At 40.1% G+C, this 26,706-nt stretch overlaps 1 protein-coding gene across 1 annotated transcript; it reads right to left on the reverse strand.

The window, feature by feature from the left end:
* Nucleotides 1–497: 497 nt before the first annotated feature.
* On the reverse strand, nt 498–24,724 carry ccdc12 (coiled-coil domain containing 12). The gene is made up of 7 exons (XM_061954321.1): nt 24,555–24,724; nt 9,715–9,791; nt 3,230–3,309; nt 3,027–3,088; nt 2,915–2,949; nt 852–928; nt 498–730 (listed from the first exon to the last, which is right to left on the reverse strand). Exons 1-7 carry the CDS (start codon nt 24,636–24,638, stop codon nt 651–653), a joined length of 495 nt encoding a protein of 164 aa, XP_061810305.1. The 5' UTR covers nt 24,639–24,724; the 3' UTR covers nt 498–650.
* Nucleotides 24,725–26,706: the final 1,982 nt, after the last annotated feature.

Below are 26,706 nucleotides of genomic sequence, written 5' to 3' on the forward strand. Positions count from 1 at the left end.
CGACTTATGTCTTTTTCCTTCTTTTTTATGCATTTTCGGCAGGTGCGACTTATACTCCGAAAAATACGGTAGTTGTTGGTAAAGGAAATAATTAACGTTGTGATGCGTCTGTCGTATGCTTAAAATGAGAAAAATATGTCAATATTACATGTTATTATGAATGTGCCTTTTACGACATTACATATATACTTACAGCGTGTGTATATAAAACAATGATAGAGACTTATGGGTGTTTTTTAGAGCGCTTTAAAGGCCGAATAGAGCGACTCCCATTGGCTCCAACGTTAGCTGACTTTTGCTATCGTTTATTTAGAAGTTAGAATGCATAAAAAATAAAATGTGTTGTCTCAACTAAGGATTGTGATTGATAGGCAACATTTAAAAAAAATGTGCAGTTCCCTTTAAGTGATAGTTGTCTGAATAAATATGTATTTAAAGGGAGTGTGGATGACATTTGGAAAGAAAAGTAGTGTACTTATATTCAAAAGTTTGTAGCTTGTTTATAATTGAATTACACATATACAAGATTGTATCATTGGATTTTCATTGTACAAAAATAAAAAGACTAGACGAAGCTGCCGTCACGTGCCAATATGTTCCCTGCCTTGTGATGCTCCACATTTTCCACAGTGACCTTTATTCAGTCCAAGTCAGTCTGAGTCCCTCTGCTCTTCTTGCATAGCTCCCACCGCTGCAGCCAGCTCCTCCTCGCTGCCTCGCAGGCGATCGCCTGCACACAAACACTTTGATTTATTCATGTTCATAATTGAACAGAAGATACGGATCGGATTCGAGCAGAGGTGCTGTTTTGTGTCCTTTTGGGATCGAGGAAAGAAACAGGAAGTACTCACGGATGAGTTCAGCGATGGCCCTTTGTGTTCTCCTTGATAGCTTCTCCAGTTTCTTTGCAACATCCCGTTTGAGATCCCTAAAACCACAACACATCAACTTCAATCCTACTATTGACACATTTAGACAATACTGAATTTGTTGACTTGACTCTTTTTCAGGAGATACTACAGATGTCCCAATCATAGGAACAGGACCGGCGCCCACATTTCCCTTTTTGAACTGGGTAATTTTTAAACTGATTAATGTGATTTTTTTTTTAATAATCATTTGACAGCACTAAATAATACATTTTGATATTGATTTTGTATGCTAATGAAACAATACTGTATAGGAGGCGATAACGATACGAAATATTTTGATACAGGTATGATATTGGAGACTCCAGAGTCAATACAGTACAATAATACAATATCAGTATAGTTGATGCTAGTGCATTACAATTGTACTGTGAATGACAACAATAAGTTACCTTGTGATATCAATATTTTTATACATGCGATTTGGCTTTATAAACGATAATATAATATGTAGAGATGTCCGATAATGGCTTTTTTGCCGATACTAGATATTCCGATATTGTCCAGCTCTTAATTACCGATTCCGATATATACACTCGTGTAATTAACACATTATTATGCCTAATTTTGTTGTGATGCCCCGCTATGTGCATTAAACAATGTAACTTTACCATGACTTGATTAACGTGGACCCCGACTTAAACAAGTTGAAAAACTTATTGGGGTGTTACCATTTAGTGGTCAATTGTACGGAATATGTACTGTACTGTGCAATCTACTAATACAAGTTTCAATCTATCAATCAAAAACAAGGTTTTCCAAAATAAGAGAACTTTAACTCCAGTTATGGAAAAAAATGCCAACATGGCACTGCCATATTTATTATTGAAGTCACAAAGTGCATTATTTTTTTTAAACATGCCTCAAAACAGCAGCTTGGAATTTGGGACATGCTCTCCCTGAGATAATCCTAATACCCACTACAACTATGGGAAATACTATATTTCGACTTTCACAAAGTGCATTATTTTTTTTATTTATTTTTTTTAAACATGCCTCAAAAACAATGAAGGCACACAGCTTCAGTCCAGAGTATACTAGAGCATACTTGCCAACCTTGAGACCTTCGAATTCGAGAGATGTTTGTCATTCTTGTTTGGTGTTGGTTCACAGTGTGGCGCATATTTGTAACAGTGTTAAAGTTGTTTATACGGCTGTGACCTGTATGGCTGTTGATCAACAATGCTTGCATTCACTTAGGTGTGTGTAAATGTCGCATATATTATGTGACTGGGCCGGCACGCTGTTTGTATGGAGGAAAAGCGGACGTGACGACAGGTTGTAGAGGATGTTAAAGGCAGTGCCTTTAAGGCACGCCCCCAATTATGTTGTCCGGGTGGAAATCGGGAGAAATTCGGGAGAATGGTTGCCCCGGGAGATTTTCGGGAGGGGCACTGATATTCGGGAGTCTCACCGGAAAATCGGGAGGTTGAAACCGATACCGATAATTTCCGATATTACAATTTAAAGCATTTATCGGCCGATAATATCGGCAGGCCGATATTATCGGACATCTCTAATAATGTTTACAATGTTTATGTTTTTCATTTCATAAAAAAGGCTTAAACCAATCGAATATGCTATGATGTTTATTCTAAGATACTAATCTTCACCAAAAGGAATGGCTAAGCATGCCACACACAATATCGATATATAAACGATACGAAAGTGATTAATCAATATTTTTATTTTTATTGGGTTTTTTTGTTTTTAAAATGTCACTTTTGTTGTTGTTTTATTGTTTACAAACTCAGGGATTAAGTCTCTGGATACACGAGGGGTTTGATGGCAAAACCCAAATGATTTAAATGGGAGCCATTAGTAGTTTTTTGTCTTTGTTTAGTGCACGAGCAATTTTTTTTGTACAAAAATTTTAAATTAAATAAATACATTATTTGATTTACAACAATAACAGCACATTCTAAATTTAATAAGATAAGCTTAATACAAATGTGTAATTGTGTTAAGAACCAAAAAGTTCTTACCAGTCTGGTTTTCTTGGGGCGAGGTTCGCTAAATCCTGAGTAGAACATAGATTGTATAAACAACTTATTTGTTTAGATAGAAAAAAAAAGGTTAGTAGAAAGAAGTACACACCACTTCTTCAATGATGGGCTCAGGATTGGCTGCCTGTAACTGGTCTTTGACTTTGTCCTCCACTGTGAACAAGAAAATGCTCTCATCAAGTCAATTATACACTTCCTGCATTATTAGTACACCATATAAATATTTGTGTATTGTGCAGCAGCAGTACAACATTGAAAACATTAAACAATACAAATGTAGTATTCCCAACTAACCTGATGCAGGTTTGGCTTTGGGCACCTGCCTCTCCTTCAGCCCTTCATCTTCTGGAATGTAGTTCCTCAGCTTCAGATCCCTGAGCACAAACACAAGTATGAGACAGTGTCCACCAGCAGGGGGTGCTACAGGCATGAGACTGAGGGGACTCCATCAAGAGACCATCTGCATCCCTGCATGACTGCCTGTTGACAGACTGGAGGCTGGGTGGAATAAAGTCCCCCTTTTTCCACCCTAGAAAGCAGTCTAGTTAACATGTCCCACCTGCTCCCGGGCACAGACAACAAGGAGCCAAGGAATGTTGCCCTTGACAGTCTAATTACTTTCATCATCTCTCTTTGAGGAATTCTTGGCAGGTTGGGCTCAGCGACCACACAGGGTCCAGCAGGGTGATATGAAGGCAAACTAAAGCGCCTGTGGATTAAGAAGGGAGTTCTAGGCTACTCTGAGCCATGCGATGAAGCTAGCAGGGGCACGTAGCCGACACATTCATTCATTCACAGACAGATGCATGCCTTGTATGGCTGAGGGTAGGGATGCTGCTCGTGTTTGCCACTATTAGCCCTCTGCTCACAGAAGAGGCAGTGTGAGCAAAAAGATGGCTATTGATCCATCTCACCAACATTTAACACCATGTCGACTTCATTTAGAATTCCAGATGTGCATTAAAAATGTGGAAAGGAAAATGCCCCAAAGGTCGGGTGAAATTTTTTTAGCCGGTGTGTTTATTTAATTTAAATGCCGAATGCAAGGGAGGCTGCTATTTCCAAAATCTGACAAACAAAACCCTGTAAACTTTAATATTGATTTGGCGTGTGTGAAAAAGTTGAAAGTAAAACATAGCTCTCTCTGACCACAAGGTCATTTATCAACGAGTATTTGGTACAACACAACAGCAACACCACCAGTGTTCTAATAGCGGTAATGAGCAAATTGCTCAGTAGGGATGTAACTGTATGACAATTTAATATCACGGTTATCATTATCATCGCAGTATTGTTGAATGTGTTAAGAAGTATTTATACATACATTGAAATCTTTTTGTTAAAGGGGAACATTATCACAATTTCAGAAGGGTTAAAACCATTAAAAATCAGTTCCCAGTGGCTTATTTTATTTTTCGAAGTTTTTTTCAAAATTTTACCCATCACGCAATATCCCTAAAAAAAGCTTCAAAGTGCCTGATTTTAACCATCGTTATATACACCCGTCCATTTTCCTGTGACGTCACATAGTGATGCCGATACAAACAAACATGGCGGGTAGAACAGCAAGTTTATAGCGACATTAGCTCGGATTCAGACTCGGATTTCAGCGGCTTAAGCGATTCAACAGATTACGCATGTATTGAAACGGATGGTTGTAGTGTGGAGGCAGGTAGCGAAAACGAAATTGAAAAAGAAACTGAAGCTATTGAGCCATATCGGTTTGAACCGTATGCAAGCGAAACCCACGAAAACGACACGACAGCCAGCGACACGGGAGAAAGCGAGGACGAATTCGGCGATCGCCTTCTAACCAACGATTGGTATGTGTTTGTTTGGCATTAAAGGAAACTAACAACTATGAACTAGGTTTACAGCATATGAAATAAATTTGGCAACAACATGCACTTTGAGAGTGCAGACAGCACAGTTTTCATCAAATAATATATTCTGTAGACATACCCTCATCTGCTCTATTTTCCTGGGGGTCTGGCGGCAGATTTCTTTGACTTTATCGTTGGAAATGCATCTGCTTTGAATGTCGCAGGATATCCACACATTCTTGCCATCTCTGTCGTAGCATAGCTTTCGTCGGTAAAGTGTGCTGAACAAACGTCCAATTTCTTGCCACTTTCGCATCTTTGGGCCACTGGTGCAACTTGAATCCGTCCCTGTTCGTGTTGTTACACCCTCCGACAACACACCGACGAGGCATGATGTCTCCAAGGTACAGAAAACAGTCGAAAAAACGGAAAATAACAGAGCTGGTTTGACTCGGTGTTTGAGAAAATGGCGGAGTGCTTCCCGATGTGACGTCACAACGTGACGTCATCGCTCCGAGAACGAATAATAGAAAGGCGTTTAATTCGCCAAAATTCACCCATTTAGAGTTCGGAAATCGGTAAAAAAAATATATGGTCTTTTTTCTGCAACATCAAGGTATATATTGACGCTTACATAGGTCTGGTGATAATGTTCCCCTTTAAATAATTAAAATAGACACATTGTTAGAAAAAACACTATTTTGCATGTGTTTTGTTTCTTATGCTTCACTAATAGTGTTTTAGTCTTAGTATTTCAACGGTTTTAATGGCTAAGCTTTTATTGTTTGAAATATTGGTTTGTACAGTAGCACTAATGCAGTCTCCTGGGCTGCCCAAAGCCCACCCACCCTTGGGGTCTGCTCCCGCTAAGGTCACTGAACAGCTCCTCCCACTACCTTGAGAGAGCGTTTTGAATGTGCTTCCTGACAGGGGGCTAGTTCTGGGAACTGTGGAGCTGGTCACACACAGCTTCCTCCAGTGCCAGTTCTCCTTCAAGGGTGCTACCCACCTCTTCCCCAGCGGGGGCGTCTTCAGCTTTACCTCCGAAGATATCGTCACCGCCAGTTCTTCCTTCTGCCTATCTGCAACATCCAAAAGATCTGCCTCCTTCAATGAGGCACCCTACAGAGAAGTACAGTGTGGCATGGATGGATAAGTGGTGAGAAGGTGCTAAGGGAGCTGGAAATGGTGAATCCACTTCTTGTTTTGACACTCGCACAAGCCAAACTCGCTCCAGCCAGGCTGCTGCCTCCTTCACGGCTGCCGCCCCCTGGTCCTACGTCCAGCTAAGCCGCCACCTCCTGCACGGCTGCCTCCCCCGGTCATACGTCCAGCCCAGCAGCCTGCTACTCCAGTGGGCCTGCAGACGCCACCAGCTACTCCAGTGGGCATGCAGATGCCACCAGCTACTCCAGTGGGCTCGCAGAAGCCACCAGCTACTGCAGTGGGCTCGCAGAAGCCACCAGCTATCGCAGTGGGCCTGCAGACGCCACTAGCATCCTCTCCAGTTCTTCCGACGACGCTACCATCCTCTCCAGTGGGTCTTCCTACGACACCACATCCTCGTCTCCAGTGAGTATTCCGACGACGCCACCATTCTCGTCTTCAGTGGGTCTTCCAGCTCTTCAGCCAGCCTCTGTGTCACCTCCAGCGCTGCAGCCAACCTCTGCGTCGCCTCTAGCTCTGCAGCCAGCCTCTTGCGTCGCCTCCAGCTGAGCAGTCAGCTCCAGCCTCGCCTCCAGCTCTGCAGTCCGCTTCAGCCTCACCTCCAGCTCTGCATCCAGCTAGACCTCCTGCCCAGCAGCCCGCGTGACGCCCAGCTCGCCTGCTGCGGAGGCGCCTGTCTGGCACCCACACACCTTCTCCTCGTCGGCCAAAAGTGTGGCTGTTTCATGGATGCTCTCTGGGCCATTGCCAGCAACGCCCAGGACCCGTGCATGGTTCTTCACAGCTTCTAGAGCGCTGTTCTCACTCAGGTCAGCCTCATCGGCCACGAATGTGGCCTTTTTATGGACGCCCTCTGCGCCGTCAGCAGCAATGCCCAGGACCCGGGCGTGGGTCCTTATGGCTGCTGATGTGCCACTGCTGCTCACTCTTGCCTCGTTGGGGGCCACAGGTGTGACCGTTCCGTGGAAGCCCGCATCGCCAGCTGAAGCGGCATTCAATTCGTTGACGTGACCTGGCTCGTCATCGGTGGCTTTTAGATTAAATAAATACTAAAGCTATTACCGTAAACTTCGGACTATAAGCCGCTACTTTTTTCCTACGCTTTAAACATTGCAACTTATAAAACGGTGCGACTCATTAATGGAATTTTCTTTGCTAACGGCCATACTGCAAATAGTTTTCATAAAACAAGTAAAGACGCTAACGTGGTGTGTTATTGTTTGTGCTGTGGCGCCATCTTTTGGATGAGTTCGCTCACTGCAGGTGCTGCAGGGCGAACGTCTACACAGTATTTTCTTCTGTATAGTGCTTTGAACCGAAAGTAAATTACAAGTGCCGTTCTGTCTTCTAGTCGTCCATATTGTTTCTACTCTTATGGATTCTTCACTCATCACTCCATGCAACCGTTGTAAGTATTACAATATAACTAAACGGTAGATTTGTATTTTTATTATCACAAAAAAAAAAAGTTTATTTTGTCTTTTTTTTATTGTTTACAAACGTAGGAAATAAGTCTCTGGACACCGGAGGGATTTAAAATTATTTAAATTAGAGCCAATAATATAATAATATAGTATCAGCAATTGGTATGGTCAATACTGCCCCTGTAACTACTTGGTATTGGATTGATACCCAAATTTGTAGTATCACCCAAAACTGATAAAGCATCGAAACAACAGGAAAATAAATACAGTAAATTCTGGAGTATAAATCGCAAATTTTTTCCCACGCTTTGAATGGTGTGGCTAATTTATGAATGTTTCTTTGCTGAAGGTTAAAATGCAAATAGTTTTAAAAATTGTTTTTAAAAACACTGAAAAGGTGTGTTATTGTTTGTGCTAGGGCACCATCTTTTGGAGAAGTTCTCTCACTGCAAGTGCTGCAGTGTCCTTCCATTTATTGCTTTCAACTGGAAGTATAAGTCCCATTCTGTCTTTTAGCTGTTTATAGCGTTTCGACTTGTATAAATTCTTCATTCAGTACTCCAGCAACATTTGTAAGTTTTACAATTTAACTAAAACTGTTCATACTTACCAAACCGTTCCACATGTGATTTCTGTAGGAGTGTTTCCATGCATAATTGTAAGTGCTATCGTAATGTAATAAAGCGAGCGCCGTCAGCATTAGCTAATATCCTAACACGTTTGTGAGTGTTAGTATTATCAATTTATAACGGCATTATTTTTGTATTGTTTCAGTTTCACAAATTCACCAAGACGTCACCCTGGAGTTATTGAGTCTGTTTAGCTGATTGGAAAGCTAGCTTCAGAATGTATTGGGTCCATGACTTTGGTTTTGTTTGATCAGCCGTTTTACTGCTGTGTTACAGGCACAGTTTGGAAATGATTAAGGTATGTAAATAAACATTTACAAAATATTTCTGTATAAATAACTTATTTCGCAACGTATATACAGTATATGCGGCCTATAGTTGCAGCTAATATATGGAGAAAAAAATGTTTTTCCTGAAAGTTAAAGGGTGTGATTTGTAATCTATATTCTGGAAAATATGGTACTTCGTATATTTTGACAAAAATGTAGATAGAACTATGTTACAAAAGAAATTAACCATATATTAACAGTAAATTAACATGTAGAATAATAATGGTTTTGACAAAATAATACAACTGAAAATGACAATATGTTACCGCATACGTCAGCAATCATTTAGGAGCCATTGCAACCCGTTTTGAAATGGTTGTATTACCATTTACATATCAGATAGTATATTGTGATACGTATCGTTTATATACATATTTAGATATAGATTCTAGGCCATATGGTCAATCTCTACATGATGACACTATAAGTCAACACAAACTTCTGACAAGGCAGCATTTCTGCTAAATATGACATGGAATCAGGTGTTTAGAACATTCCTAACATTCAACCTTCGAGGTTCCGCTGCACAAGGATGTGTACAAATTCTAATTTGACAACTAGTGTTTCAACAAAATGGTCACAATGTTTTAGGAATACTCCTCTTGGAAAGATTAATATCCTATCAACAAACACTAACTGTCCAAATATTTATTCAAGACAAAAGTAACTCCGTTGCCCTTTGCTTCCACTGACTGCTGTTGTCATCGTCCTAAAAAAAAACTTCAATATGAATGTGTCCCTCTCCAAGTGTTTCCAATGGACTTTAAAAACAAAATGGCTCCACTAAAATCACACTACATTTCCCATTCAAGGGCAGTGAAATGCCCCCAGAGAACCATTAACCCTAAAAGTTAAAGATAAACTTGTTTTCTTCAACTTTGCTGAGATGCACTCAATGCAAACAGGACTACCATGCTCTTTAAACACCAGCTTTGCAATGTGATCCCTCATCAAATTTTTAACACTGTGACACATGACACACTCGCTCAAATGTGTCTTAGTTTGTATAAAAGGACAAAGTCAACAAGACTGTTTTATGCCTCCTTTAGGACAAATATTACTATTAGGCCATTCCACTCATTCATTATGTTGAGAGTGCTCTATTGTGTTGGACGGGAGGAAATACAGAGGCACTCCCTTTGGTGTCGTCACCTCACACTCATTAAATATAAACAATGGAAAAAGGTCCTGTAGGACAGGAAAGATGGCTGCTGTTTCTTCTTCGCACCGACTGCAGAATATTTGAGTATCTATTATTAGCACAAGGCCATACGAGTAGCCAGTGTAAACAGTATGCAAGGTATCAATGCTAATTAGTGTTAAGATAAATGTTTTACTTCCATCGACAAGCCAAACATAACAAATAGGTCCACAACTATAAAAGACAACTTCATGTGAAGCTCTAACCTGTGTCTCTCCTCCATCCTCTCCTCCTCCGGAGCAGCCTTTTTATGCTTTGGCTCACCATCTTCAGGCTCTTGTCCCTGTTGAGATAAAAAACAACAACATATCAATACTGTATGTTCCAATAAAAGTCATCACCTTCACAATAAAGTAACTCACACATTTTACAACAATAACATTAGTATCACTTACCTCATATTATTACAACTTTATTCTAGTAATATTACAGATACCGTATTTTCCGCACTATAAGGCGCACCTAAAAACCACAATTTTTCTCAAAAGCTGACAGTGCGCCTAATAACCCGGTGCGCTTTATTACGATTCATTTTCATAAAGTTTCGGTCTCGCAACTTCGGTAAACAGCCGCCATCTTTTTTCCCGGTAGAACAGGAAGCGCTTCTTCTTCTACGCAAGCAACCGCCAAGGAAAGCACCCGCCCCCATAGAACAGGAAGCGCTTCACCCGCCCCCGGAAGAAGAAGAAAAAACGCGCGGATATCACCGTACGTTTCATTTCCTGTTTACATCTGTAAAGACCACAAAATGGCTCCTACAAAGGACAAGGATCCGGTTCATAAAAAGACGCAATCTCTCCATCCGCACACGGATTACTACCGTATTTCACAGCAACTGATATTCCTGTGAACTGCACTGTGGAACGGGAGCACGTACGGTGAATATTCGCACCACAGAGAATGAGAAGTCATCCTTCACTGTGGTTCTAGCTTGCCATGCTAACTTCCACCCAGGGTGATATTCAAAAGGAAGACCTTGCCAAAAGAGACCTTTCCAGCCGGCGTCATCATAAAAGCTAACTCGAAGGGATGGATGGATGAAGAAAAGATGAGCGAGTGGTTAAGGGAAGTTTACGCGAAGAGGCCGGGTGGCTTTTTTCACACAGCTCCGAAGGCGAACACACCTTCACTAAGACGGGCAGATAGCGCCGGTCGACATACGCCAACATCTGCCAGTGGATCGTAAATGCCTGGGCAGATAGTTTCGGTCACAACTGTGGTCCGAGCTTTCCGGAAGGCAGGATTCACAGAACTGCTGCACAACAACAGCGACACTGAATCCGATGACTTCGACGAGGCGGAGCCGGCCATTTTTGGATCCCACGCTTGCGCAACTTTTCAATTCGGACACCGAAGACGAAGAATTCGAAGGATTTACGAATGAAGAATAACTTCAGAAGGTGAGCGCTATGTTTATTTTGTGTGTTGTGACATTAACGTTCGAGCAACATTATGTTGCTATTTATTGCTCTACACCATTTTGAATTTTACTATGTTTGTGATTGCACATTTGCGTACATTTTGGGACAGAGTTGTTAGAACGCTGGTTTTCAATATATTATTAAAGTTTGACTGAACTATCTGACTGTTTTTTTGACATTCACTTTAGCGCAGCGTTTTTTTGACATTCACTTTAGCGCAGCGTAGGCGCGGCTTATAGTCCGGGGCGGCTTATTGGTGGACAAAATTATGAAATATGTAATTCATAGAAGGTGCGGCTAATAATCCGGTGCGCCTTATAGTGCGGAAAATACGGTAAATGATCATTATTTACCTGGAAATAAATGTTTTAACAATAACAATAGTATTGCATACTAAACATTTTGTTCTCATATTAAGCTTGATTTTAATATTAATAATTGTGTTTAGCCTTTTACCTGTACTATTAATACTTCATGTATTCTATTATTTAGCCTTTATTCTCAAAATTATGCCTACTTTTACTTTGATTAATTAACTACTAGTAAAACATTCCCCCATAATATTTTACTTGTAAAAGAATATGACTTTATTCTAATGATTTTTAGGATAATGGATAGGATAATGTTCCATTCCTGTAGGGCTGCAACAACTAATCCATTAAATCGATTAAAATCGAGTATAAAAATAGTTGGCGATTAATTTAGTCATCGAATCGTTGGATCTATGCTATGCGCAGAGGCAACTTTTTTTTTTTTTAAACCTTTATTTATAAACTGCAACATTTACAAACAGCTGAAAAACAATAATCAAAATAAGTATGGTGCCAGTATGCTGTTTTTTCCCAATAAAATACTGGAAAGGATAGAAATGTAGTTTGTCTCTTTTATCCGATTATTAATCAATTAATCGAAGTAATAATCGACAGATTAATCAATTATCAAAATAATTGTTAGTTGCAGCCCTACATTCCTGTGTTGAGCACATTAAGTTGATGTGCCAAAAATTCGGCCACAGAAAGACTTGGATCACCAAAAGAGTACTGCCGAAACAGAATATTCTGATGACATAATCAATACGCACGTGATTGTCTGTAGAGGAAGAAGCATGTCTGTGATGTGGGCGTACTTCAATATATCCGAGATATACCCGTGTACAGCGATCTACAAAATGTGCAATGTGCAAATATTAAGAGGACAGTGGCACTCTTTCAGTGGAAGAAATTGCGCACGGGGCTTGTGTCGGCGGTACGACCGAGGGACCACCCGCACCTTGGGTCTGGCGGCTGGTGGCTTGGGCTGTGGCTCCTCCTTCGCACACCAGCTATACCGACCCAGCCCTAAGAGCCTTGTCCCGAAGTTACGGATCTGACTTGCCGACTTCCCTTAGCCGTACTGTTATAACATGCCAGAAGCTGTTTATCTTGGAGACCTGCTGGGGATATGGGTACACGGCAGTGGCAATTGTTATTAATTAGGCTGCAAAGGAAGCTCAGCTTAATTGCAAGTGATTTTCGATGTTTAAATCAAAATGATAATGCCAATGTGAGTTATCGGAAATTTGCGTGATTTCAATAAATGGTCACCAGCTTGATAGTTTGCAGTTCCACATTGACACAACCAACCACGCAACAAACTCTAAAGTACTATATAAAGAAAAAAACAATGCGATGACTGCAAACCGCAAATATAAAGTTTGAGTAAAATACTGTATGTAGGTTCCTAATACGGAAAGATCAGTCATACTGAATTATTGTGGTATTATCGTGTCAGTTTGTATCCACGGGACAGTAGTTTCTGACGAGTTACGGCACTTTGCGCTAGTCCTCAAGGGAAATGTGGTCTTCCTTCAGGCAAAACACTACCGCTTTTGTCCACTGGCAGAGCGATAAACAACTAAAAAATTGCTTTAAATTGCAATTTTTCTTGCCTTTTTAAAGAAAAGAAATGCATTATCGTTGATTATGCAAATTATAAGATTACATTACATTGACCAGGCCCCTAACCACACATCCACCGCCACTAATGTATTGGCAATAAGGCTGCAGCTAACGATTATTTTTCTATCGATTAATCTATAATTATTTTTTTCGATTAATCGGTTAATCTATAGATTATTTTTTTCGATTAATCTATAGATTATTTTTCCTTTTACCGATTATTTTTTTAATTTAAAATGAAGATGAAAAAATAAATGTTGGCCAGTTTTTTCAAAAGGCATGACTTTTATATACAAAAAAAAAAGTATGGCCACTCAGTCAACATTGACAACAACGTGACAAAATATTCTGTAACAATGTAAACATTTAAAACTTTTAACATTTAACAAAATTAAAAGTAGCTTATTTGCTTTTTAATGTGCAAATATAAAAGTAAACATCCAGTGCAAATCTTAATATTCTGCAATATTATAAGCATTTCTAAAGTAAAAGTATTGCTTATTTTGCTTTAAAATGTGCAAAAATAAAGATAAACATCCAATACAAAAAAGTGCAAAACGAAATATTCTGTAACAGTGTAAACATTTCAACAAAAGTAAAAGTATTGCTTATTTTGCTTAATAACACAACAATGATAGTATGATTAAAGTGAAAGTTAATTGTTGGTTTGTACATAGTATATGTAACTGTTAATGTTGTAAAAGGTATTTGCACAACTAATTAACGTTAGCGTTAAAGAGGAGCGCGTCTTTGTAAACACTGAACAGGCACGCCAAACGCGCCTCTCAGAGCGAAACAGTGTTTTAGTTTATGAATTTACAACGCAGATACAAATGACACATTCATGATTTTGTGTAATGATGACAACGTATACTCACGCGGACGATTGACTAGTTGATGGTGATGGCAAGAACGCTGTCGGGTGTTTTCTTTTCAAATGTTCCTTCATAGCCGTTGTGCTGCTATGATAGGCCATTTCCGCTCGACACAGTGTGCATACAACAACTGTCAAGTGTTTTGCTTTTTTCGCTGTGCTTATCCCACACTTGAAGGGATGTACCAATGCAGAATGTGGCTTCTGGATTTCACTCAAAAGACCAGACCGTAGTTACTTTTTCCTTTTATTTTCCTTTAGTTTGCAACAGTTTTTCCAACCAAGAAACAGCTTCTTTTTTCTTCTTTAGTCTTTTTAGCAGTCTTTAGCAGTGTTAATAGACTTTAGTTTCTTTAGCTGTCATTAGCTGTCTTTAGTAGCCTTTAGTAGCCTTTAGCTTCTTTAGTAGGTGAAAAACCTTTAAGGACAAAACACCACAAGATTAACATGCTGTAAAAAATCAATCAATTATCAATCCCATAATTTACAACTATTAATTAGGCTATCAAACTCTTAACCATTAAACAAGTGCAAGAAAATGGACACATCTTTTCCCTTTAAGTTAAAACAGATTTTAAATAAATTGTCTCAACATAAATGCACCAAGATACATATAAAATACATTTAACACCAGAAACACAATAGATAAATGCAACAGAAAACCCAATATGCAAATACATAAATACCTAACCAATTAACCACCTATTTAGATACATATTTAAAATCCATATTCAATATAAATATATTATTAATTTAGCAGTGAAACACTCTTAAACGCTGTCTACTGGTAGAAAAATGCCCCTTTTTCTACGCCCTCACCAACACAGTTAAATCCAACACTTTAAATTGAGCGACTTCACCCTCCTGATGAAGCAAACTGCTCCAACATTTATCAAACTAAGCAAAGAATATCAACACTAAACAACAGTTACATAACACACTGTGTGTATTTAGCCTCCAGACTAAGCACGCTACATGCACACAACCCCCCCAATCTCACCAGCGCAACAGGTGCGCCACACCCACGAAGAGAAATATTAAATCTTACATACTTTTGGCACAACTCTGGGTTATCTGTAATGAACTAAACCTTTTTCCACTCTGCGCTGGCGTCTTTTGTACTCCTTGATTTGACACAGCGGTCTAATTACCGGGCTCGCGCACCAGCAGATGAGACAGGAGCGCGCCGCGTTATACCTGCGCGCGAACGTAAACTGATCGGCTCTGATTTTATAAGCCGACTGGCCGAAATAATGCCGAATTATATACATTTCCCGGGGTTGCCTAGGTGAATAGGGATGCGGATGTGCTCTAAGATAAAATATAATTTTATTAAGTGGGGTTTGGCTGGTTGCTAAACAGCCACAGTTGCGAGCTCGCGCTTCAGCTGACGAGACAGCTGTTCACCGCTACAACATTATTAGGCAGTTTATTGAAATACTCCCACACTTTTGACGACTTTTGGCGTGCTTTTTTTTCCCTCGCTCGCACCGCTCGCATCATCTGCTTTGCGCTCCGCCATGACGGCAGTGTGACGTAAATATGCGACGCGTCGAAGCATAAAAACGACGTCGACGTATTTACATAACCGATGACGTCGACTACGTCGACGCGTCGTTTCAGCCTTAATTGGCAAGCTAAGGAAAACCCTGATGTAGTTGTAAATTTCAGGGTATAATTAACTCAAATTACTACAATACAAAGTTGTCAAACCACACCTGTTGAATATGTTTTACTTGAATTTGATTTGTGTGCTAAGAAAGGACTTTTAAGAATGTGCTTTTGGAAAATCCGAGAAAGAAGACCTAACAAACTGCATCAGTTACAGCCGCTTAACACAACACCAGCGAGGTAATTTAAAAGTAAAAACAGGCTAGCATGAATCCTGAGAAAAAGTCCAAGTTAACAAAAGATATCAAATCCCGCCCCTGTTATATTTTCCTGACGAGGCTTCCTGTTCACCTGCTACAACAATTCATAGCTCTGACTCAGTCTTGAAATGGAGTACAAAAGGAAAGCAAAGAATGTCAACAGTCTTCTGTCAAACTTGGCTTGCCAAGTCAGTTTGTTTTCATACTGCAACTCCTCAGTGTCATCTACAATAATGCACACCGTAGCCAGGTTTGAACTGCTCGAGGGCCACATTCTTTCCAGAACAACATGAACAATGGTCATATTTAAAAAAACAAAATGCTTGGTGAAACTTAAAATAATCCTGTGCACATTAAGTGCAGTTTTGTTTTATTGTCCAATACTGTATGTGTGTTAATCAATTTAATAACTTACACTTGTTTTTCCAACACTTTCTGAAGATAAGCAGACGACCAAAACTGTATAATAGGGGGCGGCATGGCGTAGTGGGTAGAGCAACCGTGCCAGAAACCTGAGGGTTGCAGGTTCGCTCCCCGCCTCTTACCATCCAAAAAATCACTTCCGTTGTGTCCTTTGGCGGGACACTTCACCCTTTGCCCCCGGTGCCACTCACACCGGTGAATTGAATGAAGAATGATAGGTGGTGGTCGGAGGGGCCGTTGGCGCAAATTGCAGCCACGCTTCCGTCAGTCTACCCCAGGGCAGCTGTGGCTATATAAGTAGCATACCACCACCAGGTGTGAATGATTGATGGGTTCTACATGTAAAGCGACTTTGGGTACTTAGAAAAGCGCTATATAAATCCCAGTTATTATTATTATTATTATTATTATAATACTATATGGTATGTTACACACTGGCTGAATACTAGGGCATGATCTTAAGCTCCAGAGATGCCAAATCTTGCCATAGCAGCCTAAATCATGTTGCTTCTCGTCTGGTTAGAACCAAACTTATATTCACTGGAATGCAGTGTTTGGAAAAATCCATATGACTGTGCCTGCATGTGCACAAATTAAGAAGAGTGTCATTCAAGATAATCCATAAAATATACCAATTTAAAAGCTTTTTGAGGAGATTCATGTGTTTTTTGTAACCTATTTGACTAAACTGTTTGCCACATATTCTTTAATGCATATACACACGCCTCTTGTAGTTTGAAATTGATACACTTTTTAATAAAACAGCAACGGTTCACTTAGGTATAGAAAAAAATACAATATTTTATTTTATTGATGTACGATATGCGCGTCTGCCATTTTCCACGCATGCATACTAGGTCGCGGACGGAGCGGGTAGGGTGTCTTAAACCAAAGCTTAAACTTTGCTTAAACTAAGCTTAAACCGGGATTGAACCCAGGACTGCTCAGGTAGCGTGTACATAATCACAACTATGTATGCTAACCTGTGCACTAATACCTGCACGCACACACACCCACACGTGTGTGGAAAATAAGTGCAATTGCTTGGATTTACCTGAAGTCACGTCCAGCTCATTAAATTTACGTGGTGGTCAACCCAGTATCTATTCTCAATGGATACCTGGCGCCATTTAGCCTTTCTTGAAGAAGTCAAATAACGCACAAGTTTGCAGGGATCATTTCGTTAATATATTTTTAACATTTAGTATTTCCCATTTAAGTATTATCTTGATATTATTTGTATTTCTTAAAACACAATTTTGCGACAAGTGTTTCATAAAGCACCAATTCGGCGAGTCTACGGTAAATTACCGTATTTTCCGCACTATAAGGCGCACCTAAAAACCACAAATTTTCTCAAAAGCTAACAGTGCGCCTTATAACCCGGTGCGCTTTATTACGATTCATTTTCATAAAGTTTCGATCTCGCAACTTCGGTAAACAGCCGCCATCTTTTTTCCCGGTAGAACAGGAAGCGCTTCTTCTTCTACGCAAGCAACCGCCAAGGTAAGCACCCGCCCCCATAGAACAGGAAGCGCTTCTTCTTCTACTGTAAGCTACCGCCCGCCCCCGGAAGAAGAAGAAAAAACGCGCGGATATCACCGTACGTTTCATTTCCTGTTTACATCTGTAAAGACCACAAAATGGCTCCTACTAAGCGAAAAGGATCCGGTTCATAAAAAGACGCAATCTCTCCATCCGCACACGGATTACTACCGTATTTCACAGCAACTGATATTCCTGTGAACCGCACTGTGGAACGGGAGCACGTACGGTGAATATTCGCACCACAGGGAATGAGAAGTCATCCTTCACTGTGGTTCTAGCTTGCCATGCTAACTTCCACCCATGGTGATATTCAAAAGGAAGACCTTGCCAAAAGAGACCTTTCCAGCCGGCGTCATCATAAAAGCTAACTCGAAGGGATGGATGGATGAAGAAAAGATGAGCGAGTGGTTAAGGGAAGTTTACGCGAAGAGGCCGGGTGGCTTTTTTCACACAGCTCCGAAGGCGAACACACCTTCACTAAGACGGGCAGACAGCGCCGGACGACATACGCCAACATTTGCCAGTGGATCGTAAATGCCTGGGCAGATATTTCGGTCACAACTGTGGTCCGAGCTTTCCGGAAGGCAGGATTCACAGAACAACAGCGACACTGACTCCCGATGACTTCGACGAGACGGAACCGGCCATTTTGGATACCACGCTTGCGCAACTTTTCAATTCGGACACCGAAGACGAAGAATTCGAAGGATTTACGAATGAAGAATAACTTCAGAAGGTGAGCGCTATGTTTATTTTGTGTGTTGTGACATTAACGTTCGAGCAACATTATGTTACTATTGCTCTACACCATTTTGAATTTTACTATGTTTGTGATTGCACATTTGCGTACATTTTGGGACAGAGTTGTTAGAACGCTGGTTTTCAATATCTTATTAAAGTTTGACTGAACTATCTGACTGTTTTTTTGACATTCACTTTAGCGCAGCGTTTTTTTGACATTCACTTTAGCGCAGCGTAGGCGCGGCTTATAGTCCGGGGCGGCTTATTGGTGGACAAAATTATGAAATATGTAATTCATAGAAGGTGCGGCTAATAATCCGGTGCGCCTTATAGTGCGGAAAATACGGTAAAGAAAGCAAATGTGAGCAGAACCTGAAAGACTTAAGCTTTTACCAAAGGCAGCAAACATAAATCAAGCTGTCAGCACATTCACAGCGTTGAGATATACCGTATTTTCCGCACTATAAGGCGCACCGGATTATTAGCCGCACCTTCAATGAATTACATATTTCATAACTTTGTCCACCAATAAGCCGCCCCGGACTATAAGCCACGCCTACGCTGCGCTAAAGGGAATGTCAAAAAAACAGTCAGATAGGTCAGTCAAACTTTAATAATATATTAAAAACCAGCGTTCTAACAACTCTGTTCACTCCCAAAATGTACGCAAATGTGCAATCACAAACATAGTAAAATTCAAAATAGTGCAGAGCAATAGCAACATAATGTTGCTCGAACGTTAATGTCACAACACACAAAATAAACATAGCGCTCACTTTCTGAAGTTATTCTTCATTCGTAAATCCTTCGTCTTCGGTGTCCGAAGTGAAAAGTTGGGCAAATTTACGATCCACTGGCAGATGTTGGCGTCGTCTGGCGCTGCCTCCTCGTCTTAGTGAAGGTGTGTTCGCCTTCTGTCTTCCATTGTTCCCACGCAGTTAGCAGTCTAGCTTCGAATGCCCTGTTGACACCAATATCTAGCGGCTGGAGGTCTTTTGTCAATCCACCCGGAATGACGGCGAGTATTGAATTAAGCGCGTAAGCGTGTCTCTCAATGTGCTGTTATGAGCTAGCAAATATAACAACTACACTACCCAGCATGCAACGATAGTTACGAGCATGCGCGGTAGCCCTGAGAAGTTCCCACGCAGTTAGCAGTCTAGCTTCGAATGCCCTGTTGACACCAATATCTAGCGGCTGGAGGTCTTTTGTCAATCCACCCGGAATGACGGCGAGTATTGAATTAAGCGCGTAAGCGTGTCTCTCAATGTGCTGTTATGAGCTAGCAAATATAACAACTACACTACCCAGCATGCAACGATAGTTACGAGCATGCGCGGTAGCCCTGAGAAGTTCCCACGCAGTTAGCAGTCTAGCTTCGAATGCCCTGTTGACACCAATATCTAGCGGCTGGAGGTCTTTTGTCAATCCACCCGGAATGACGGCGAGTATTGAATTAAGCGCTTAAGCGTGTCTCTCAATGTGCTGTTATGAGCTAGCAAATATAACAACTACACTACCCAGCATGCAACGATAGTTACGAGCATGCGCGGTAGCCCTGAGAAGCGTTGTTGTATGCTGGGAGTTCGAATGTGGTTATGAGCACGCTGTGAGAAAACGTTGAGAACTCAGTTAACACGCCTCGTCTGCATTATTTATAATTAGACAGACAACACACTTAATAGGAGCCATTTTGGGGTCTTTACATAAACACACAAATGGAAATGAAACGTCACATATCCCAGCATGCACCGCGCGCTTCTTCTACGGGGAAAAAAGATGGCGGCTGTTTACCGTAGTTGCGAGACCTAAACTTTATGAAAATGAATCTTAATATTTATCCATATATAAAGCGCACCGGGTTATAAGGCGCACTGTCAGCTTTTGAGAAAGTTTGTGGTTTTTAGGTGCGCCTTATAGTGCGGAAAATACGGTAGTTACAAGCATACTTGTAACAAAACTTGCAACAACAATAAGGCAACAAACATGGCTGTAGACGCAAAGTTAAATCATGAAAGGCAAACTTACCCGAGCAAAAATTATGTATATTTTCGTATTGTGAGACACACACACACACTAACCCCTGTGCCACCGTGTACCCGGGAGAATCTTGATACCAATTTGCTTGACCCAGCCACACACAAAGAAGTTGTAGGTCACCATGCTTTTCCAAGTAATTAACAGTTTTGTCATGTAAAATGATGCCAGGAGCAAAAGATAGTTTGATATGTCTGGGAAATCCACCAACGGATAGTCACTCAACAAATACTTTTTTGATAAAGTATAGGGATCTATTCCATTGCATAGCTAGATTTGTTTGCTCGTATCTGACCCTAGTGTGTGAACGTGAGTGTGAATGTTGTCTGTCTATCTGTGTTGGCCCTGCGATGGGGTGGCGACTTGTCCAGGGTGTATCCCGCCTTCCGCCCGTGTGCAGCTGGGATAGGCTCCAGCAACCCCCGCGACCCCGTCAGGGACAAGCAGTAAAGACTATAAAAATGGGACCTATTACCTCTCTGCTTGGCGCACAGCATCAAGGATTGGAATTGGGGGTTAAATCACCAAAATGATTCCCGAGCGCGGCCACCGCAGCTGCTCACTGCTCCCCTCACCTCCCAGGGAGTGGAACAAGGTGATGGGTCAAATGCAGAGGGTAATTTCACCACACCTAGTGTGTGTGTGACTATCTGTGGTACAAAAAAAAAAAATGGATGGATGAATGGATTTTTTCAGGAAGATCTAGGCCCTCTCCGTACTCAGAGAGTTTGCGTGCTGCTTGCTGCAAAAGTGAAGTGAATTGTGAAGTGAATTACATTTACCGGTATATAGCGCTTTTTCTCAAGTGACTCAAAGCGCTTTACATTGTGAAACACAATATCTAAGTTACATTTAAACTAGTGTGGGTGGCACTGGGAGCAGGTCCCACTGGGGTGAGTTTTTCCTTGCCCTTATGTGGGCTTTGTACCGAGGATGTCGTTGTGGCTTGTGCAGCCCTTTGAGACACTTGTGATTTAGGGCTATATAAATAAACATTGATTGATTGATTGAAAGTGTCTTGCCCAAGGACACAACGGCAGTGACTAGGATGGCGGAAGCGGGGATCGAACTTACAACCCTCAAGTTGCTGGCACGGCCACTCTACCAACCGAGCTATACCGCCCCAAAACAGCTATTTTGGCTTGGATGTAGGGCTGGACGATATGGCTTTTTTTTTAAAATATCTCGATGTTTTTAGGCCATATCACGATACACGATATATATCTCGATATTTTTCCTTAGCCTTGAATGAACACTTGATGCATATAACCACACCAGTATGATGATTCTATGTGTCTACATTAAAACATTCTTGTTCATACTTCATTAATATATGCTAATTTTAAACTTTCATGCAGAGAGGGAAATCACAACTAAGTCAATTTACCAAAACTGTATTTATTAAACAGTTATTAAGCAGTGGCACAAACATTCATGTCATTTCCAAAACAGAAAGTGCAAGATTGTCAGAGACATTTTAAAACAAGCTATGAGTCCACTTTTGTGAATGATGTCACCAAGATGACATATCAAAACGACACTAAATTAAAGTTCACTTTTTGTACAGAACGCCACTACAATAGTTTAAAACAAATAAAGTGCACTTTTGTGCATGATGTCACACAAGATATTTCAATAACTGTCAAATAAAAATTAGTTGCACAATAGGAAATCAAATAGTGTATGTCCTTCGCTATGTGGTAGGTTACTGCGGACATTATCTCCTTCTGTTGTTGACTATTTTTTTCATACGGTGTTGATCTGGAAATGGTTACTTGGGCATTTTGTGGGTGTGGCGCCTAACGGAGATGTTGACATGCAGAGTTTCAAGCACTCCTCATTCTCTAGCGGGTGACCTTTCAAATGATGCTACAAATTAGCAGTAGTGCTACTTTTTGTAGCAACGCTTTTGCCGCATACTTGACATATTACGGTTGTCTTTTCAACATCTTCCCGCTTGAAGCCAAACCACCGCCAGACGACGGACCCCGTGCTGTTTTTCTTGGGAATTAATTCTTCCTTCATTTGTTACCCAGTTCGCACCTTCTTTCTCTCGTATTACCACTCGCACCGCTCCGCTTGCACCACAGCTAACGTTACCCAATAACGCTACCTCTCTGCTCCGCGAGAGCGTATGACGTTGCACACGCGACAGTATGTGACGTATGTAAGAAGGTGCGTTTGTTTGAAGTCTCTGTGAGAAGGAGAGACAAGAAAGAGTGAGAAAAGCCTGTAGTGTAATGCCCGCAGCTAAAAGCAACTGCCTGAGAACATATACTCGAATATCACGATATAGTCATTTTCTATATCGCACAGAGACAAACCCGTGATATATCGAGTATATTCGATATATCGAGTATATTCGATATATCGAGTATATTCGATATACCGCCCAGCCCTACTTGGATGACCACCACTGTTTTTCACTTCCGGGAAGAAGTCACGTGACGGAATACAAGCTATAGGGCAGTGTGCAATTTACACCAGCACTTTACAAACTTGTGAATTACCACTTTGTAACAAGCAATGAGCAGTTCTCTTCTTGTATGTTTTGGCAGTTGGCACTCAGGCGCTTTAGCACTTCAGCAATTCAGCACTCTTACACTTAAATCCAACTGTCTATGGTCATTTAATTGGTGGTCTGTCATTAGTAATTTTGGTTTATTGTTTTTGATTTTTGTTTGAGTCCTACTGTACTTTCTATTATTGTTTTATTGATGTATATGGCATTGTTTTCCTGTTGTTTGGTGCTGTCCTGTTTGGCATTAATTGCCGCAGGGACGAAAGTTTAAAATTAGACACCGGCTACAATCTTGCATATTAACATTCCGCCCGATTGTAGCTGAGATAAGCTCCAGCGCCCCCCGCGACTCCAAAGGGAATAAGCGGTAGAAAATGGATGGATGGATGTTCATTAATATGTACTGTCCCTGTTTAAAAAAAAAAGGCAAAGTTAATTTTTTCAAAATAATCTTACTCATCTCACCATATGAAATGTAACTTACTTCACTGAGTATTATTTATTTATTTATTTTTATTGTGATTACTTATGGAGTATATTGTGGATAAAGTTTTACCAACTGTTATGTAAAAGAAAAGGGGTAGGATTAAATAAGCTCTGCTTCTTCCTACTCATTTTCGAACATGTTGAAAAGAGAAACTGGAAATTGTGATGTATCATGTTTAGAGATGTCCGATAATATCGGCCTGCCGATATTATCGGCCGAAAAAATACTTTAAAATGCAATATCGGAAATGATCAGTATCGTTTTATTTTATTATCGGTATCGTTTTTTAAAAATTTTTTTATTAAATCAACATTAAAAACACAAGATACACTTACAATTAGTGCACCAACCCAAAAAACCTCCCTCCCCCATTTACACTCATTCACACAAAAGGGTTGTTTCTTTCTGTTATTAATATTTTGGTTCCTACATTATATATCAATATATATCAATACAGTCTGCAAGGGATACAGTCCGTAAGCACACATGATTGAGCGTGCTGCTGGTCCACTAATAGTACTAACCTTTAACAGTTAATTTGACTAATTTTCATTAATTACTAGTTTCTATGTAACTGTTTTTATATTGTTTTACTTTCTTTTTTATTCAAGAAAATGTTAAAAATTTATTTATCTTATTTTATTTTTTTAAAGGACCTTATCTTCACCATACCTGGTTGTCCAAATTAGACATAATAATGTGTTAATTCCACGACTGTATGTATCGGTATCGGTAATTAAGAGTTGGACAATATCGGAATATTGGAAATCGGCAAAAAGCCATTATCGGACATCCCTAATCATGTTGTATGCTTGCATGTTCGAAATAAACCCAAACTCAACTCACTAACTCACTCAAAGTCCTATGTGATGTTTATTGTATGTGTATGTGTTTATGTATATACACGTATATTCGTGATAGTGGATTGTAGTCTATTTAAATGTAAAATATGTATGACGGTACAGCCTCAACGTAAACCATTAAACAACGACTGAACAAATGTAGAATACATAAGTACAGTCAGTTTAAGACGAGTTTCACGAAGTGATTTTATAACATGCTTGCTGAAAAGTTGTGATGGGTTAGCCTTTCGCTAGCAGGCTAGCTCGCGGCTAACACTGGTACATGACTCAAAAACAACGAACATTTCTAACTTTTTGTCCGCCTTACTTCGATATCTACTTACGTGAATTTGTTTTTCCCTTAGTGCTTTTAATCTTTCTTTCCTCTTAAGGGCTTGCTCCTGTAGAGACCCGATGTTTTTCTCCATGTTTTGCTCTGCCGCTACACGGTACACGCCGCTCACTTGCCTCTGCGATCCATTGCACAACCTAGGCTAAGTTGTGCAGTCGATTGACGAGTGATCGATCGCACTCGCCTTTGTTTTCCACTAATACGTTTAAAGTTAGATACGATGTGCATTTACGTGACTGTGTGTAATTGTATTTAATAATACTATTTTAGTTATATATTCATATTGTTTGTGTTTTAATATAACAATGTCATGTTATGATTGTAAATAATGTAAATAATTCAATGTATATACTCTGATGATTAACTTGTGTGATGATGACTGTATTATGCTGATTGATTTAGACTTTTATTAGTAGGTTGCACAGTGAAGTACATATTCCGTACAATTGACCACTAAATGGTAACACCCGAATAAGTTTTTCAACTTGTTTAAGTCGGTGTCCACTTAAATTGATTCATGATACAGATATATACTATCAGATATATACTATCATCATAATACAGTCATCACACAAGATAATCACATTGAATTTTTTACATTATTGACAATCCGGGGTGGGGGGGTAGGTTTGGTTGTTATCATCGGTCATCAACAATTGAGAACAGAGAAATTGATATTGGAACTGTGGGTCTGACTTGGTAGGATATGGACAGCAAGTAGTGGGCAGAGAGAGAGAGAGAGAGAGAGAGTAAATATATTGCTGATAGTATAAATTTATACCATTAATTGATTAACGTGGACAAGCTTAAACAAGTTGAAAAACTTATTTGGGTGTTACCATTTAGTGGTCAATTGTACGGAATATGTACTGTACTGTGCAATCTACTAATAAAAGTCTTAATCAATCAATGTGTATATGTTGGACCTGTTGACCCCTAGTGCATGTCATTGATTGAACTGTGCATACCATACAGAGAGGCACTGTCCCACTGCCAGTCTTCTTGATGGAGGAATGTAGGCCATCGCCATTGGAATACAACTCCAGTCTTTACCGTCCTTTTAATGATCACCATTAGTGGGCATTGGGCAGTGTTGGGTTAGTTACTGAAAACCAGTAACTAGTTATAGTTACTAGTTACTTTATTTCAAAAGTAACTCAGTTACTAACTCAGTTACTTACACCAAAAAGGAGTTTACTGTGTTACTGTGAAAAGTAACTATTTAGTTACTTTTTTTCTTCTTCTTTTTTTTTTAAAGCTCCCATTAATGCCCTTTTAGCCTTCATTTCAGTACTGTTATTGCACTGGAGAATAATACAATCTGTTGATCAACTTGACATGCATTTGCACTACTGAACTCTGCTAAGCAATGTGGTCTACATACAACACACAAATACAAAGATATGTTTCAAAGGGCCAATTTGTTTCTGGCCAGAACAAATTGACAAAACTATTTTAAATAGCTGCAACATAACATACATAAGTAACAAACAGCATAATAACAATATAGATGTAAACTAGCTTCACCTAATGACATACACGAAGCCTAACCAAGGAATCAAAGAATTGTGAAATAAAATCATGTCTTCATGAGATCAACACTGTACTGAAGCCCAGAACACTCTACGCATCTCCTCAGTTTTAGTTTACAGAAAAGGAAAGATTGGCCTGGCACACTAGGATCCCTCTTTATGTTTGTGAACTTTATAGTCTATACATTTAGAGTGATGTGATAATCAAACACTCTAGAAGTCTAGAATGAAAGAGTATATAAGAGAATTGACATAGTGTGTGTACCTTCAGTGATGAATGATGAGCAGAGGCAGAGTTTGGAGTGTTTTCTTTAGCTCGCTTTCCATGTTTATGTACTCACTGTCCAGGTACTTGGGAGCCTTAAAAAAAAGAAGAAGAAGAAAAGAGAAGTAACTAAATAGCTACTTTTCACAGTAACGCATTACTTTTTGGTGTAAGTAACTGAGTTAGTAACTGAGTTACTTTTGAAATATAGTAACTGTAACTAGTTACTGGTTTTCAGTAACTAACCCAACACTGTTTAAATGTGGATAAATGTATCAAAACAAAAAAACATCTATCCATCCATTTTCTATCGCTTGTCCCTTTTGGGGTCGCGGGGGCTGCTGGAG

The sequence above is a fragment of the Nerophis lumbriciformis genome, linkage group LG04 (genome assembly GCF_033978685.3).
Source record: "Nerophis lumbriciformis linkage group LG04, RoL_Nlum_v2.1, whole genome shotgun sequence".
In the NCBI taxonomy this organism is placed as follows: domain Eukaryota; kingdom Metazoa; phylum Chordata; class Actinopteri; order Syngnathiformes; family Syngnathidae; genus Nerophis; species Nerophis lumbriciformis.

Coding starts and splice junctions, on each gene's coding strand:
- ccdc12 (XM_061954321.1), bottom strand. CDS start 24,638: ATGGAGAAAAACATCGGGTCTCTACAGGAGCAAGCCCTTAAGAGGAAA. Junction 3,089..3,229: donor CAAAGCCAAACCTGCATCAG/GTTAGTTGGGAA, acceptor TCTTGTTCACAG/TGGAGGACAAAGTCAAAGAC. Junction 929..2,914: donor GCCCCAAGAAAACCAGACTG/GTAAGAACTTTT, acceptor TTGTGGTTTTAG/GGATCTCAAACGGGATGTTG.